This window comes from Salmo salar, chromosome 22 (genome assembly GCF_965601325.2).
Source record: "Salmo salar chromosome 22, fSalSal1, whole genome shotgun sequence".
NCBI classification, from domain to species: Eukaryota; Metazoa; Chordata; class Actinopteri; order Salmoniformes; family Salmonidae; genus Salmo; species Salmo salar.
This window is the reverse complement of record NC_138312.1, coordinates 39,383,819-39,402,890: the sequence shown is the minus strand read 5'-3', so window position 1 is coordinate 39,402,890 and position 19,072 is coordinate 39,383,819. Positions and strand designations below refer to the sequence as shown.

Genomic DNA, 19,072 nt, shown 5'->3' with positions numbered 1-19,072 from the left:
GGTTCCAACCGCTGTGTCTTTGTGAGACGCGGTGTGGGTGAACGGATGATCTCTGCATATGTATTTCCCACCGTAAAGTATGGAGGAGGTGGTGTTATGGTGTGAGGGTGCTTTGCTGGTGACACTGTCTGTGATTTATTTAGAATTCAAGGCACACTTAACCAGCGTGGCTACCACAGCATTCTGAAGCGATACGCCATCTCATCTGGTTTTGCTCTAAATGGGACTATCATTTGTTTTTCAACAGGACAATGACCCAACACACCTCCAGGCTGTGTAAGGGCTATTTTACCAAGAAGGAGAGTGATGGAGTTCTGCATCAGATGACCTTGCCTCCACAATCCCCTGACCTCAACCAAATTGAGATAGGATGGGATGAGTCGGACCGCAGAGTGAAGGAAAAATAGCCAACAAGTGCTCAGCATATGTGGGAACTCCTTCAAGACTGTTGGGAAAGCATTCCATGTGAAGCTAGAGGAGAGAATGCCAAGGGTGTGCAAAACTGTCGTCAAGGCAAAGGGTAGCTATTTCTAGAATCTCAAATATAAAATATATTTTGATTTGTTTAACACATTTTTAATTACTACATGATTCCATATGTGTTACTTCATAGTTTTGACGTCTTCACTATTATTCTATAATGTAGAAAAGTATAAAAATAAAGAAAAACCCTTGAATGTGTAGGTGTTCTAAAACTTTTGACCGGTAGTGTAGATTCGGCATTCCTAAAATAAAATTTCAGGCAACACTGTAGGCCAGGGATGGGCAACTGCAGTCCTCTGGGGCCTGGATGGTGTGATACTTTTACCCCAGTCCCAGCTAACACATGTGACTCCAATAATCAACTAATCATAATCTTCAGTTTTGAATTAGTTTAATTCATTGTGTTGACGTGGGATGGGGAAAAAGTGTGACACTTTTCCAGACCTGTGGACTGGAGTTGCCCATCCCTGCTTTAGGCTATAACTCTGGCCTTGACTTCCACGTCCATGGACGTTGGTTTTTGGTCCAGTCCGGTCCAAATCTGAACCAATCATAGATTTTGTTCGGTCTGGACTAGCCTTGATTTGGCCCAAACATAGATGTCTATAAATTACGTATTTCAACTCTCATTCAGAACTGAAAATGAACCTGATTTCAAAGTCTGTAAAATACGTATTTTCACCTTTCATTCAGAACCTAAATTGAAACTAACTTCAACGTCTGGATAAAATCCGTATTTTAGACGTCTTTTAAACGTCAATTTGCTTACTGTGACTATTCTTGTAGGGGCTGCACATTTTTGGTCTCACCTCGGGCGGCAGACCGGTCAGGACGGGCCCTGCACCTACCACGTCCTATTGCAAACCATATTCACACCTTAGCGTTACATTCAGTCCTCCAGCTTTCTATACCTTCTTGTCGCTCCACAAAACCTCGTTGTCTGATTGTGAACTCTCACCCCGGTGGTCGGGAAATGTCAAAGAGAGGCCCGTGCTGCAGAAGGGGGGGCGTAAATGAAAAAACAACAACAACAGTTTATTGCTTTATTTCAGATAAATAATTTTCCTTTCTTATTTAACAAGTGTCATATACAATACTAGCATCAGAAACCGACGCGTATCTGACCAGCTCCTCTCGCAGTCGCCGTTGACAACAATTTGCAGTCTTGATCATTCTCGTTTCGCATAACAATCCTTGCCAAACATGTGAGTAGCAACCGCTGCTGTATGTTTCCTTTAGTGAACCTGTTATATCTGCGATATGGCTTTCTCCCATGTATCCCCTCTCATTTTCACAGACAGGCTTAACAATGTCGGTGTGCAGTGTTTCATACAAAAAAGCTGTCTGTGTTTCTCTACAGTTATACCTGCTCGGCTGCTGCGCTGCACATTTATAAACGCTTTCGCTGTCATGGTGCGTTTGTATGGCGACGTCCATTCAATTTTATTTAATTTTTTAGAGATCCCCATGCTTTGTGTTGTCTTAGTGTTTAGCTGGCGAAAGGTAATCCGTAATAAAGGACCTGGTTATCGCTAGTTATAGTATCTCTTTAGTAAAATAATTACATTTTAATCCAGTTTAATAACTCAGGATATCACATCGGGATCACATAGTCATTATGGTGATATAGGCTACTTAGCTATATGAGATTAGAAACACCACAAATTATTACAGTAGTAAGATTTTGTATTCATTTTGTATAGGCTAACCCTAACAAAAATCCCGTGTATGAATGTTAAAAGCATTATTATAAGCTATTTGTCTCTTATTATGGGCAGGTAAGACATACTGACAGCTGGTGTGTGTATTGACAGTGCAGTTTGATTGGGGGGATTGCACACAGACATGTTAGTCTGTTTGTCTCAGTAGTCCGTTATTGAAGTTATAACATGGTAGGCCTAATAAACATGGCAATGCAGCAAATGCAACACAAATGCATGTTGACCATCAATTGAAATAAATAATGTATCATAGTAGTGGAAATACTCATATCTGGGCCAGCTGACATGCTGTTATTTATGTCTGGGCCCAAGGGTGGCACCAGACTACACTAAACACCTTGGATTCATCACCCACACTTCTAAGGTTGTATCTTGGATTTTTTGTTTGTTTTCATTTATCCCTGTTATACAGTGATGAGTTAGGCCTAGTCTACTTCATACTCAGTTTGGTTGATAATTTAGTTGTTTTACTCAACAACAAAAACACTGGGGGGAAAAACAATAAATTGTAAACCTGGGTCCGTATTCATAAAGTAGGAGTGCTTATCTAGGATCATTTTAGCCTTTTAGATCATTATTGACTAGAGGTTTACCTGATCCTCAATCAGCACTCCTACTCTGAGACACTATGAATACAGGCCCTTTAGTAAACCTTCTTTCCATTTTTTCTCAAAATGTTCTCTTGCAGGAGGGAGAAAATAATGCTCCTGATGTCCATCCGACCTACTAGCTCTCTCTCCACCATGACACCCAGCAGAGGAGTTTGGGATTGACGCTGGGATCACTCCCACTGATGGCCTGGACTGGGTAGGAACACTGTGAGTGTGTGTGTGTGTGTGTGTGTGTGTGTGTGTGTGTGTGTGTGTGTGTGTGTGTGTGTGTGTGTGTGTGTGTGTGTGTGTGTGTGTGTGGAATAGACAGTGATCATTAGACATACAAATGTCCCCTTTTCAACACCATTATACCAGAAACCCTAGACCCAGTCCAATTTGCATACCGCCCAAACAGATCCACAGATGATGCAATCTCTATAGCACTCCACGCTGCCCTTTCCCACCTGGACAAAAGGAACACCTATGTGAGAATGCTATTCATTGACTACAGCTCAGCGTTCAACACCATAGTGCCCTCAAAGCTCATCACTAAGCTAAGGATCCTGGGACTAAACACCTCCCTCTGCAACTGGATCCTGGACTTCCTGACGGGCCGCCCCCAGGTGGTGAGAGTAGGTAGCAACACATCTGCCACGCTGATCCTCAATGCTGGAGCCCCCCAGGGGTGCGTGCTCAGTCACCTCCTGTACTCCCTGTTCACCCACGACTGCATGGCCAGGCACGACTCCAACACCATCATTAAGTTTGCAGACAACACAACAGTGGTAGGCCTGATCACCGGCAACGACGAGACAGCCTATAGGGAGGAGGTCAGAGACCTGGCCGGGTGGTGCCAGAATAACAACCTATCCCTCAACGTAACCGAGACTAAGGAGATGATTGTGGACTACAGGAAAAGGAGGACCGAGCCCGCCCCCATTGTCATCGACGGGGCTGTAGTGGAGCCGGTTGAGAGCTTCAAGTTCCTTGGTGTCCACATCACCAACAAACTAGAATGGTCCAAACACACCAAGACAGTCGTGAAGAGGGCACGACAAAGCCTATTCCCCCTCAGGAAGCTAAAAAGATTTGGAAATGGTCCCGAGATCCTCAAAAGGTTCTACAGCTGCAACATCGAGAGCATCCTGACTGGTTGCGTCACTGACTGGTACAGCAATTGCTCGGCCTTCCGACCGCAAGGCACTACAGAGGGTAGTGCGTACGGCCCAGTACATCACTGGGGCTAAGCTGCCTGCCATCCAGGACCACTATACCAGGCGGTGTCAGAGGAAGGCCCTAAAAATTGTCAAAGACCCCAGCCACCCCAGTCATAGACTGTTCTCTCTACTACCGCATGGCAAGTGGTACCGGAGTGCCAAGTCTAGGACAAAAAGGCTTCTCAACAGTTTTTACCCCCAAGCCATAAGACTCCTGAACAGGTAATCAAATGGCTACCCGGACTATTTGCATTGGGTGCCCCCCCAACCCCTCTTTTACGCTGCTGCTACTTTGTTAATCATATATGCATAGTTACTTTAACTATAGATTCATGTACATACTACCTCAATTGGCCCGACCAACCAGTGCTCCCGCACATTGGCTAACTGGGCTATCTGCATTGTGTCCCGCCACCCACCACCCGCCAACCCCTCTTTTACGCTACTGCTACTCTCTGTTCATCATATATGCATAGTCACTTTAACCATATCTACATGTACATACTACCTCAAATCAGCCCGACTAACCGGTGTCTGTATGTAGCCTCGCTACTGTTATTTTTCACTGTCTTTTTACTGTTGTTTTTTTATTTCTTTACTTACCTATTTTTCCCCTAATACCTTTTTTGCACTATTGGTTAGAGCCTGTAAGTAAGCATTTCACGGTAAGGTCTACACCTGTTGTATTCGGGACAGTTGACAAATAAACTTTGATTTGATTTTCCTTGTATCAAAATGTTGTAATGAAATCGTTCATAGGTTTTTGGTCCCACTCCTCTACTGTGTGTGTGTGTGTGTGTGTGTGTGTGTGTGTGTGTGTGTGTGTGTGTGTGTGTGTGTGTGTGTGTGTGTGTGTGTGTGTGTGTGTGTGTGTGTGTGTGTGTGTGTGTGTGTGTGTGTGTGTGTGTGTGTGTGTGTGTGTGTGTGTGTGTGTGTGTGTGTGTGTGTGTGTGTGTGTGTGTGTGTGTGTTCATGGGATAACATCTATCTTATCTTTTTCTCTGTATGGTAGGTTTCAGCTGTCCTGCTGAGCTATGGGGAGCTGTTGGAGTTGTCTATACAGAGACCCCATCCAAGACAACCATCTCACTAAATTCAAGGTTCCTTTCTAAACCCTCATATATTGGCTGCCCTAGTGTGTGGTGTATTTGATTTGATCAGATACCTAGTCTATGATGTTTTATTATGATGAGCTGTTCTTTGCTGTTGTGCTTTTGTCCTATACACCTGGCTATTATGGCTCGGATACAACAGTGGATAGTCAGCTATCCAGCCATCTATTGATGCCTAATATCTGTAAAATAATATATATATCTTGTCAAATACTGGATAGGAGCAATGAAATGTACTGTACTGCCCTGTTTGCCTTTTGTTTACTGCATTATAGACAATGTACTTCCAAACTGCATTATAGACAATGTACTTCCAAATACAATAATCTGTTTTAATTTAGACACATATTTATGCTCTGCATCTGTCAGTGGTCACCAACCTTTGAGTCGAGATCACTTTCGCAGTCAAAAAGCAAACCGAGATCTAATGCTCAGATAAAAAAATAAAAAGATTACTTAAAAAATGTAACATTAACCTAATAAAAACAGTTCTGTAGGAATGACGTTTGTGCACTAGGCCTCATACATTATCACAGCATATTCACTATATACTGTATATGTCTGCCCTGCCAATATTATTTTCTCAGACCATATTACATTTGAAAACTTGAGCTTTATAACAAAATTGATCAGTTGGTGTAGCACTTGTGAGGCACAGCTGAGCATAAATTGAAATAATTTGCAAAAAGTTAGCTTTTTTATTTGACTGATGGCCATCTTCCACCTGATCGCGAAACTCGAGTCGCACCGCATCTGCGTCAGGCACAAATTCATGTTGTTCCTATGACCAGAGAAAGTGAAATATTCCTTCATATTAAAATAGAAGCAATGACTGCTAACAATAAAAACACAGGGCTATCGATACACTTGGCTTATCATTTATTGCAGTGCAAGTGGAAGTAGAGAGAAGCGCATTTTATGTTTTGTTATAGTGTTGAATAAAAACAGTGTTGACAGTGCTGAATAAAAACTTGGACATGAACTCACTCATAAAAACAGTAGCTCTTTGCTGTATTCTTTCACAGTCTCTCTCTGGTCATGGTTTTAAAAGTAATGAAATGTCACGTAGACTATTACCAAACTTTGCTGTCTTTTCACACAAATGAATTGGTTCAAAATGGGAACACTTTGCCTACCTGGTGCGCAGGGCTTCTGAATCAAGTGGCTTGCGAAAGTATTCACCCCCTTGGCATTTTTCCTATTTTGTTGCCTTACAACTGGAATTAAAATTGATAGATTTTTGGGGGGTTTGTATCATTTGATTTACACAACATGCCTACCACTTTGAAGATACAAAATATTTTTTATTGTGAAACAAACAAGAAATTAGACAAAAAAACAGAACTTGAGCATGCATAACTATTCACCCCTATTACAGCTGCAAGTCTCTTGGGGTATGTCTCTATAAGCTTGGCACATCTAGCCACTGGGATTTTTGCCCATTCTTCAAGGTAAAACTGCTCCAGCTCCTTCATGTTGGATGGGTTCCGCTGGTGTACAGCAATCTTTTAATCATACCACAGATTCTCAATTGGATTGAGGTCTGGGCTTTGACTAGGCCATTCCAAGACATTTAAATGTTTCCCCTTAAACCACTCGAGTGTTGCTTTAGCAGTATGCTTAGGGTCATTGTCCTGCTGGAAGGTGAACATCCGTCCCAGTCTCAAATCTCTGGAAGACTGAAACAGGTTTCCCTCAAGAATTTCCCTGTATTTAGTGCCATCCTTCAATTCTGACCAGTTTCCCAGTCCCTGCCGATGAAAAACATCCCCACAGCATGATGCTCCCACCACCATGCTTCACTGTGGGGATGGTGCTCTCTGGGTGATGAGAGGTGTTGGGTTTGCACCAGACATAGCGTTTCCCTTGATGACCAAAAAGCTCAATTTTAGTCTCATCTGACCAGAGTAGCTTCTTCCATATGTTTGGGGAGTCTCCCACATGCCTTTTGGCGAACACCAAACGTTTGCTTATTTTTTTCTTTAAGCAATGATGTTTTTTCAAGCCACTCTTCCGTGGCTTTTTTAAAATTTCACTTCATTAATTTGGACTATTTTGTGTATGATTTCTATTTCATCTAATAGACAATTTAAATTACAGGTTGTAATGCAACAAAATAGGGAAAACGCCAAGGGTGATGAATACTTATGCAAGACACTGTACCGCCAACAGCGCAACACCAAAAAAAGGAGAGCAAACCTTTATGCATTCTTGTTGGCATTTCTACAGAAATGTTTGGTGATCGACTAGGAATGCCTTGAAGATTGACCGGTTGGTGACCACTGATCTATGTCGTGCTCATGGAGACTATATGTATGCTATATAAATCCTTTATAAATTGTAGCTTGTTTAAAGTGGGACCACAAACGGGTACCTTACTTATTGGTATTTTCCCATGGCAGGTGACCAATGTGGATGACGAGGGGAATGAGTTGGGTTCTGGGACCATGGAGCTCACCCAGACAGAGCTCATCCTGCACACACGCAAGAGGGACGCCATCCGGTGGCCCTACCTATGTCTGCGGCGCTATGGCTACGACTCCAACCTCTTCTCATTCGAGAGTGGCCGGCGCTGTCAGACTGGACAGGGTGAGTCTGAACCAACTGGCCGAGCTAATAGTACATAGGTATTACAAAATGTTGCCCTATGAGATGTGTGTACATACAGTGCTGAATAAAGGCAACGTTTCTGTTCTACTTTTGTATGAAAATGAACTACAATTGGAATGGGATAATGTATTTTTGGTCAGGAATCTTTGCTTTCAAACAACAACAGTTTTAGATTAGTTTAAGATAACTTAAGTTATGTACAGTTGAAGTTGGAAGTTTACATACACTTAGTTTGGAGTCATTAAAACTCGTTGTTCAACCACTCCACAAATTTCTTGTTAACAAACTATAGTTTTGGCAAGTCGGTTAGGATATCTAATTTGTGCATGACGCAAGTAATTTTTCCAACAATTGTTTACAGATTATTTCACTTATAATTCACTGTATGACAATTCCAGTGGGTCAGAAGTTTACATACACCAAGTTGACTGTGCATTTAAACAGCTTGGAAAATTCCAGAAAATGATGTCATGGCTTTAGGAGGTTCTGATAGGCTAATTGACATCATTTGAGTCAATTGGAGGTGTACCTGTGGATGCATTTCAAGGCCTACCTTCAAACTCAGTGCGAGCAAGGAGGCCTACAAACCTGACACAGTTACACCAGCTCTGTCAGGCGGAATGGGCCAAAATTCACCCAATTTATTGTGGCAAGCTTGTGGAAGGCTACCCAAACGTTTGATCCAAGTTAAACAATTTAAAGGCAATGCTACCAAATACTAATTGAGTGTATGTAAACTTCTGACCCACTGGGAATGTGATGAAAGAAATAAAAGCTGAAATAAATCTACTATTATTCTGACATTTCACTTTCTTAAAATAAAGTGGTGATCCTAACTGACCTAAGACAGGGAATTTTTATTAGGATTAAATGTCAGGAATTGTAAAAAACGGAGTTTAAATGTATTTGGCTAAGGTGTATGTAAACTTCTGACTTCAAGTGTATGTGTGTTTTCTCTGTGGTCATGCAGGAATTTTTGCGTTTAAATGTTCTCGTGCGGAGGAGATTTTCAACCTCCTCCAGGAGCTGATGCAGTGCAACAGTATCAATGTGGTGGAGGAGCCTATGATCATGACCGGCAGTGGACACGCACGAGAGATAGACATGCCTCGAACACCACAGACACCCAACAGTAAGCACAAAACACAGATAGAAACACACAATTTAAAATGTAATTTCAGAGTAATACAGGACAGATGTGGAGCAATAGCTGAGAATATGTGTTTGGCGAAAAACAGAGTAGTAATTCCAGATATCAGGGATCTGGTGTCGAAAGAAAATCAAATAACATTTAATTTGTCATGTGCCGAATACAAAGCCTTAACCGTGATTATTTTTGCTTAAATACAAAATCTAATTATATTTGTCACATGCACCAAATACCTCAGGTGTAGACTTTAACGTGAAATGCTTACGAGCCCTTCCTAACAATCCAGAGTTTAAAAATATAGTAACACAACAAATAAAATATACAAGAATGGAGCTATTTACAAGGAGTACCAGATCAGTGTGCAGGGGTACGAGGTATTTGAGGTAGATATGTATGGTGCATTCGGAATGGATTCAGACCCCTTCACTTTTTCAACATTTTGTTACGTTACTGCTTTATTATAAAATTGATTAAATTAACTTTTTTCCCCTCACCGATTTACACACAATACCCCATGATGACCCCATGATATTTTTGCAAATTTATAACATAAAAAACAAATACCTTATTTGCATAAGTATTCAGACCCTTCAATATGAGCCTCAAAATTGAGCTCAGGTGCATCCTGTTTCCATTGATCATCCTTGAGCTGTTTCTACAACTTGATTGGAGTCCACCTGTGGTAAATTCAATTGATTGGACATGATTTGGAAAGGTCCCACTGTTGTCAGACTCCAGTCACCCAAGTCATAGACTGTTCTCTCTGCTACCCCACGGCAAGCAGTACCGGAGCGCCAAGTCTAGGAACAAAAGGCTCCTTAACAGCTTCAACCCAAAAGCCATAAGACTGCTGAACAATTAATCAAATGGCCACCTGGACTATTTACATTGAGACACCCCCCTCCCTTTGTTTTTACACTGCTGCTACTTGATGTTTATTATCTATGCATAGTCACTTTACCCCTGCCTACATGTACAAAATAACTTCACTAACCTGTACCCCCGCACATTGACTTGGGACTGGTACCTCCTGTATGTAGCCTCGTTATTTTTGTGTTATTTATTTTTATTTTACCATTTTTATTTTAGTTTATTTAGTAAATCTTTTCTTGACTATTTCTTGAACTGCATTGTTGGTTAATGGTTTGTAAGTAAGCATTTCACGGTAAGGTTTACACAACTTCTGGCACCGACAGAGATGATCGCTTCGCGTTCCTAGGAAACTATGCAGTATTTAGTTTTTTTGTGTTATTTCTTACAATGTTACCCCCGGTAATCTTAGGTTTTATTACGTACAGTCGGGAGGAACTATTGGATATAAGAGCAATGTCAACTCACCAACAATACGACTTTCCCGAAGCGGATCCTCTGTTTTGCCCACCACCCAGGACAACGGATCGGAACCCAGCCGGCGACCCCCAAAAAACGACGCCGTAGAAGGGGCAGACGGAGCGGTCTTCTGGTCAGGCTCCGTAGACGGGCGCACCGCTCCCGAGCATACTACTCGCCAATGTCCAGTCTCTTGACAACAAGGTAGACGAAATCCGTGCAAGGGTAGCCTTCCAGAGAGACATCAGAGACTGTAATGTTCTTTGTTTCACGGAAACATGGCTCACTCGAGACACGCTATCTGAGTCGGTACAGCCACCTGGTTTCTTCACGCATCGCGCTGAAAGAAACAAGCATCTCTCTGGTAAGAAGAAGGGTGGGGGTGTATGCCTTATGATTAACGAGACGTGGTGTGATCATAACATACAGGAACTCAAGTCCTTCTGTTCACCTGACTTAGAATTCCTCACAATCAAATGCCGACCGCATTATCTACCAAGAGAATTCTCTTCGATTATAATCACAGCCGCATATATCCCCCCCAAGCAGACACATCGATGGCCCTGAACGAACTTCATTTGACTCTGTAAACTGGAAACCACATATCCTGAGGCTGCATTTATTGTAGCTGGGGATTTTAACAAGGCTAATCTGAAAACAAGGCTCACTAAATTCTATCAGCATATCGATTGCGCTACCAGGGCTGGCAAAACCCTAGATCATTGCTATTCTAACTTCCGCGACGCATATAAGGCCCTCCCCGCCCTCTTTTCGGAAAAGCTGACCACGACTCCATTTTGTTGCTTCCAGCCTATAGACAGAAACTAAAACAGGAAGCCCCCATGCTCAGGTCTGTTCAACGCTGGTCCGACCAATCAGATTCCACGCTTCAAGATTGCTTCGATCACATGGACTGGGATATGTTCCGCATTGCGGCGAACAACAACATTGACGAATATGCTGAGTCGGTGAGCGGGTTTATTAGCAAGTGCATCGGCGATGTCGTACCCACAGCGTCTATTAAAACATTCCCAAACCAGAAACCGTGGATTGATGGCAGCATTCGCGCAAAACTGAAAGCGCGAACCACTGCTTTTAATCAGGGCAAGGTGACCGGAAACATGACCGAATACAAACAGTGTAGCTATTCCCTCCGCAAGGCAATCAAACAAGCTAAGCGTCAGTATAGAGACAAAGTAGAGTCGCAATTCAACGGCTCAGACACGAGAGGCATGCGGCAGGGTCTACAGTCAATCACGGACTATAAAAGGAAAACCAGCCCGTCGCGGACCAGGATGTCTTGTTCCCAGACAGACTAAACAACGTCTTTGCTCGCTTTGAGGACAATACAGTGCCACTGACACGGCCCGCTACCAAAACCTGCGGGCTCTCCTTCACTGCAGCCGACGTGAGCAAAACATTTAAACATGTCAACCCTCGCTAGGCTGCAGGCCCAGACGGCATCCCCAGCCTCGTCCTCAGAGCATGCGTAGACCAGCTGGCTGGTGTGTTTACGGACATATTCAATCAATCCTTATCCCAGTCTGCTGTCACCACATGCTTCAAAAGGGCCATCATTGTTCCTGTTCCCAAGAAAGCTAAGGTAACTGAGCTAAATGACTTTCGCCCCGTAGCACTCACTTCCGTCATCATGAAGTGCTTTGAGAGACTAGTCAAGGACCATATCACCTAGACCCACTCCAATTTGCTTACCGCCCCAATAGGTCCACAGACGACGCAATCACACTGCACACTGCCCTAACCCATCTGGACAAGAGGAATACCTATGTGAGATTGCTGTTCATCGACTACAGCTCAGCATTTAACACCATTGTACCCTCCAAACTCGTCATCAAGCTCGACCCCGGGTCTCGACCCCCCCCCCCCCCCCCCCCATGCAACTGGGTCCTGGACTTCCTGACGGGCCGCCCCCAGGTGGTGAGGGTAGGTAACAACATCTCCACCCTGCTGATCCTCAACACTGGGGCCCCACAAGGGTGCGTTCTCAGCCCTCTCCTGTACTCCCTGTTCACCCATGACTGCGTGGTCATGCACGCCTCCAACTCAATCATCAAGTTTGCAAATGACACTTCAGTGGTAGGCTTGATTACCAACAACGAAGAGACAGACTACAGGGAGGAGGTGAGGGCCCTCGGAGTGTGGTGTCAGGAAAATAACCTCACACTCAACGTCAGCAAAACAAAGGAGATGATCGTGGACTTCAGGAAACAGCAGAGGGAGCACCCCCCCATCCACATCGATGGGACAGTAGTGGAGAGGGTAGAAAGTTAAGTTCCTCGGCGTACACATTACGGACAAACTGAAATGGTCCAACCACACAGATAGCGTGGTGAAGAAGGCGCAGCAGCGCCTCGTCAACCTCAGGAGGCTGAAGAAATTCAGCTTGTCACCAAAAACACTTAAACTTTTACAGATGCACAATCGAGAGCATCCTGTCGGGCTGTATCACTGCCTGGTACGGCAACTGCTCCGCCCATAACCGTAAGGCTCTCCAGAGGGTAGTGAGGTCTGCACAACGCATCACTGGGTGCAAACTACCTGCCCTCCAGGACACCTACGCCACCCGATGTCACAGGAAGGCCAAAATTATCATCAAGGACAACAACCACCCGAGCCACTGCCTGTTCACCCCACTATCATCCAGCAGGCGAGGTCAGTACAGGTGCATCAAAGCAGGGACCCAGAGACTGAAAAACAGCTTCTATCTCAAGGCCATTAGACTGCTAAACAGCCATCACTAACATTGAGTGGCTGCTGCCAACATACTGACTCAACTCCAGCCACTTTAATTAATAATGGAAAAATGCCACTTTAACAATGCCACTTCATATAATGTTTACATACCCTACATTACTCATCTCATATGTATATACTGTACTCTACTGCATCTTGCCATCTTGATGTAATGTATCACTAGCCACTTTTAACAATGCCACTTCATATAATGTTTACATATCCTACATTACTCATCTCATATGTATATTCTGTACTCTATACCATCCACTGCATCTTGCCTATGCCGTTCTATACCATCACTCATTCATATATTTTTTCATGTACATATTCTTATTCATTCCTTTACACTTGTGTGTATAAGGTAATTGTGAAATTGTTAGGTTAGATTACTCGTTGGATATTACTGCATTGTCGGAACTAGAAGCATAAGCATTTCGCTACACTCGCATTAACATCTGCTAACCATGTGTATGTGACAAATAAAATTTTATTTGATTAACCTGTTGTATTCGGAACATGTGACAAATACAATTTGATTTGACAGTGCATGTCAGAGCAAAAACCAAGCCATGAGGTCGAAGGAGTTGTCTGTAGAGCTCCAAGACAGGATTATGTCGAAGCACAGATCTGGGGAAGGGTACCAAAACATTTCTGCAGCATTGAAGTGGCGCAGCGGTCTAAGGCACTGCATCGCAGTGCTAGAGGCATCACTACAGACACGGGTTCGATACCGGGTTGTATCACAATCGGCCGTGATCGGGAGTACCACAGGGCGATGCACAATTGGCCCAGCGTCGTCCGTGTTAGGGGAGGGTTTGGCCGGGGGGGCTTTACAAGTAGGCCGTCATTAAGGATTTAATTAAGAATCAATAGGAATTTGTTCTTAACTGACTTGACTAGTTAAATAGAGGTAAAAATATATACAGTTGAAGTCGGAAGTTTACATACACCTTAACCTGATTTTAAATGTACTTGGCTTTCACAATTCCTGACATTTAATCCTAGTAAAAATTCCCTGTTTTAGGTCAGTTAGGATCACCACTTTATTTTAAGAATGTGAAATGCCAGAATAATAGTAGAGAGAATGATTTATTTCAGCTTTTATTTATTTCATCACATTCCCAGAGGTCAGAAGTTTACATACACTGAATTAGTATTTGGTAGCATTGCCTTTTAAATTGTTTAACTTGGGTCAAATGTTTTGGGTAGCCTTCCACAAGCTTCCTACAAAAGGTTGGGTGAATTTTGGCCCATTCCTCCTGCGGAGCTGGTGTAACTGTGTCAGGTTTGTAGGCCTCCGTGCTCGCACACACTTTTTCAGTTCTGCACACAAATTTTCTATTGGATTGAGGTTAGGGCTTTGTGATGGCCACTCCAATACCTTGACTCTTGTCCTTAAGCCATTTTGCCACAACTTTGGAACTATGCTTGGGGTCATTGTCCATTTGGAAGACCCATTTGCGACCAAGCTTTAACTTCCTGACTGATGTCTTGAGATGTTGCTTCAATATATCCACAATTTTCCTACCTCATGATGCCATCTATTTTGTTAAGTGCACCAGTCCCTCCTGCAGCAAAGCACACCCACAACATGATGCTGCCACCCCTGTGCTTCATGGTTGGGATGGTGTTCTTCGGCTTGCAAGCCTCCCCCTCTTTCCTCCAAACAATGGTCATTTTGGCCAAACAGTTAGATTTTTGTTTCATCAGACCAGAGGACATTCCTCCAAAAAGTACGATCTTTGTCCCCATGTGAAGTTGAAAATCGTATTCTGGCTTTTTCATGGCGGTTTTAGAGCAGTGGCTTCTTCTACTTTTGTACCTGTTTCTCCAGCATCTTCACAAGGTCCTTTGCTGTTGTTCTGGGATTGATTTGAACTTTTCGCACCGAATACGTTCATCTCTAGAAGACAGAAAGCGTCGACTTCCTGAACGGTATGACAGCTGCGTGGTCCCATGGTGTTTGTACTTGCGTACTATTGTTTGTACAGATGTACATGGTACCTTCAGGCGTTTGGAAATTGCTCCCAAGGATGAACCAGACTTGTGGAGGTCTACAATTTGTTTTCTGAGGTCTTAGCTGATTTCATTTGATTTTCCCACGATGTCAAGCAAAGAGGCACTGAGTTTGAAGGTAGGCCTTGAAATACATCCACAGGTACACCTCCAATTGACTCAAATGATGTCAATTAGCCTATCAGAATCTTCTAAAGCCATGACATAATTTTCTGGAATTTTCCAAGCTGTTTAATGGCACAGTCAACATAGTGTATGTAAACTTCTGACCCACTGGAATTGTCATACAGTGAAATAATCTGTCTGTAACATTTTGGGGAAAAATTACTTGTGTCATGCAAAGTAGATGCCCTAACCGACTTGCCTAAACTATAGTTTGTTAACCTCTTATGGCTAGGGGGCAGTATTTTCACGGCTGGATAAAAAACGTACCCGATTTAATCTGGTTACTAATCCTACCCAGTAACTAGAATATGCATATACTTATTATATATGGATAGAAAACACCCTAAAGTTTCTAAAACTGTTTGAATGGTGTCTGTGAGTATAACAGAACTCAAATGGCAGGTCAAAACCTGAGAGATTCCTTTACAGGAAGTGGCCTGTCTGACCATTTCTGGAACTTCTTTGCCATCTCTATCTTTTACTAAGGATCTCTGCTCTAACGTGACACTTCCTACGTCGTCCATAGGCGCTCAGAGCCCGGGAAAAACCTGAATGTCGTCATCCCAGCCCCAGGCTGAAACACATTATCGCCTTTCTCAAGTGGCCGATCAAGGGACTGTGGGCTTAGGCGCGTGACCTGCCCGCCCCCGTCTTTGTGATTTTTTTTCCTCTGTTTGCCGAAAAGGAGATTCCCGGTCGGAATATTATCGCTTTTCTACGAGAAAAATGGCATAAAAATTGATTTTAAACAGCGGTTGACATGCTTCGAAGTACGGTAATGGAATATTTAGAATTTTTTTGTCACGAATTGCGCCATGCGCACGACCCTTCTTTACCATTTCGGATAGTATCTGGAACGCACAAACAAAACGCCACTATTCGGATATAACGATGGATTATTTTGGACCAAACCAACATTTGTTATTGAAGTAGCAGTCCTGGGAATGCATTCTGACGAAGACAACAAAGGTAATGAAACTTTTGTAATAGTAAATCGGAGTTTGATCAGGGCTAAACTTGGTCGGTGTCTAAATGGCTAGCCGTGATGGCTGGGCTATCTACTGAGAATATTGCAAAATGTGCTTTCACCGAAAAGCTATTTTAAAATCGGACATATTCGAGTGCATAGAGGAGTTCTGTATCTATAATTCTTAAAATAATTGTTATGTTTTTTGTGACCGTTTATCGTGAGTAATTTAGTAAATTCACCGGATGTTTGCGGGGGGTATGCTAGTTCTGAACGTCACATGCTAATGTAAAAAGCTGGTTTTTGATATAAATATGAACTTGATTGAACAAAACATGCATGCATTGTATAACATAATGTCCTAGGGTTGTCATCTGATGAAGATCATCAAAGGTTAGTGCTGCATTTAGCTGTGGTTTTGTTTTTTGTGACATTATATGCTAGCTTGAAAAATGGGTGTCTGATTATTTCTGGCTTGGTACTCTGCTGACATAATCTAATGTTTTGCTTTCGCTGTAAAGCCTTTTTGAAATCGGACAGTGTGGTTAGATAAAGGAGAGTCTTGTCTTTAAAATGCTGTGAAATAGTCATATGTTTGAAAAATTGAAGTTTTTGTATTTTTGAGGAATTTGTAATTCGCGCCACGCCTATCATTGGATATTGGAGCATGTGTTCCGCTAGCGGAACGTCTAGATGTAAGAGGTTAACAAGAATTTTGTGGAGTGGTTGAAAAACAAGTTTTAATGACTCCAACATAAGTGTATGTAAACTTCCGACTTCAGCTGTAGGTCCCCAAGAACACAGTGGCCTCCATAATTATTAAATAGTAGTTGAAAACATCAAGAATCTTTCTAGAGCTGGCTGCCAGGCCAAACTGAGCAATCGGGGAGAAGGGCCTTGGTCAGGGAGGTGACCAAGAACCCGATGGTCACTGACAGAGCTCCAGTTCCTCTGTGGAGATGGGATAACCTTTCAGAAGGGCAACCATCTCTGCAGCACTCCACCAATCAGGCCTTCATGGTAGGTAGGCACCTGAAATACTCTCAGACCTTGAGAAACAAGGTTCTCTGGTCTGACGATACCTAGATCTAACTTTGGCTTGAATGCCAAGCATGTAACGTCTGAAGGAAACCTGGCACCATCCCTACGGTGAAGCATGGTGTTGCCAGCATCATGCAGTTGGGATGTTTTTCAGCGGCAGGGACTGGGAGACTAGTCAGGATAGAGGGAAAGATGAACGGAACAAAGTACAGATGAAAACTTGCTCCAGAGCACACACCCAAGACAACGCAGGAGTAGCTTCAGGACAAGTCTCTGAATGTTCTTGAGTGGCCCAGCCAGATCCCGGACTTGAACCCGATCGAACCTCTCTGAAGAGTCCTGAAAATAGCTGTGTTGTGACGCTCCCCATCCAACCTGACAGAGCTTGAGGATCTGCAGAAAAAAAGGGAGATACTCCTCAAATACAGGTGTGCCAAGCTTGTAGAATCATACGCAAGAAGACTCGAGGCTGTAATCGCTGCCAAAGGTGCTTCAACAAAGTACTGAGTAAAGGGTCTGAATACTTTTTTTAAAAAAAGTTTGACATTTGCGAACATTTCTAAAAACTGTTTTTGTTTTGTCATTAAGGGGTATTGTGTGTAGATTGATGAGGGGAAAAAAACGAAGCAATTTTAGAATAAGGCTGTAACGTATCAAAATGTGGAAAAAGTGAAGGGGTCTGAATACTTTCCGAATGCGCCGTATGTGAATGTAGGGTAAAGTGACTACACTGTAAAAAATATTGTGCCCCTTTTACTTAAACATTTTGTTAACTATTTGCATCAGCTTTTTAATTAAATCCAACAAGGAGGATCTTTTAAGTATAATATACTTCGCTTTTAGTGTATTACAAGCTCAAATATATGAAGTGCAAACAACTAACTGGATCTCAAAAATTCCTTTCATTCATCTTAATTTTATCAGGTTCAGAACAGTTTTTTTGTTTGACCTGCTTAAATCCTTAAGTCCCGGAACTGATGTTATAAGTTTGATATACTTAATGTAGTCAGTTACAGAACTAATATTGTATGTTTCATTTGCTGAATTTACTCAGTATCGTAATTGATATTCTGTGTTTTATCTACAAATGTTTTTTGCTCAGTTACTTATGGTACTCAGGTTAGTGAAATGTATTTAAATTGGGTTCCTACTACTCAAATAAATACTCACAACTATACTTAAATCTGATGCACTCGTTACCTCGATATACTTTGGATAATTTACTAAAAATGATTTCTATACAAGGGAATATGCAAAAAGAAACAGTGTTCAACTTACAGAATCTGTAAGCATTCTGGGTATAGCTACACCTTGCCTCCTTAGGTAAAGTTACATCCAGATAGGTTGCACCTGACTACAAATAATTTTTGATCTTTACAACTGCATAAAGTTTAGGTGATAGTTTGGGATTAGCACTTTGACCTCACATATTGTGCAGTTTGGCAAGAATTTTCTGGTGGTCTGTGTGCCCCTTAGCAACAAAGCAATATTTTAACAGAAACGTAAATTAACGATTTGTCTTAGACTTTACACATAGCACAATATGAACTTAAGCTCAAATACAACCTCATTCAAACTGTTTTAGATTAATCAAAACATGGGTTTTCAAAATATACATTGCACCTTTTGTTACAAAATATATGCCAAATTCTCCCTTAAGCCTGACTCCATATGCACTAGTGAAGCCCATATGGACATATTATTTTGACAGGTATAAGCATTCTGGGTATAACTCCTCCTTGCTTCCTTAGGTATAGTTACATCCAGATAGTTTGCACCTGACAAATAACCTCAGATATCCACTAGTGCATATGGAGTATGTTTTAAAACAAAGCCGTTTTTTTAAACAGGAATTGACAATGTCTCTTATGACTTCACCCGACAAAGAGCATATGTAAACTGTAGCTCCTA

The 19,072-nt window shown here is 42.4% G+C and overlaps 1 protein-coding gene across 1 annotated transcript in view; it reads left to right on the top strand.

The window, feature by feature from the left end:
* Nucleotides 1–1,354: 1,354 nt before the first annotated feature.
* Nucleotides 1,355–19,072, top strand: part of LOC106583557 (fibroblast growth factor receptor substrate 2) — a 44,836-nt gene continuing 27,118 nt past the window's right edge. The window contains exons 1-5 of the mRNA XM_014167875.3: nucleotides 1,355–1,688; nucleotides 2,893–3,011; nucleotides 5,027–5,114; nucleotides 7,529–7,715; nucleotides 8,707–8,868. Of these exons, the coding sequence (XP_014023350.1) occupies nucleotides 5,049–5,114; nucleotides 7,529–7,715; nucleotides 8,707–8,868 (415 nt within the window). The 5' untranslated portion in view covers nucleotides 1,355–1,688; nucleotides 2,893–3,011; nucleotides 5,027–5,048. The remainder of the gene's footprint in view (nucleotides 1,689–2,892; nucleotides 3,012–5,026; nucleotides 5,115–7,528; nucleotides 7,716–8,706; nucleotides 8,869–19,072) is intronic.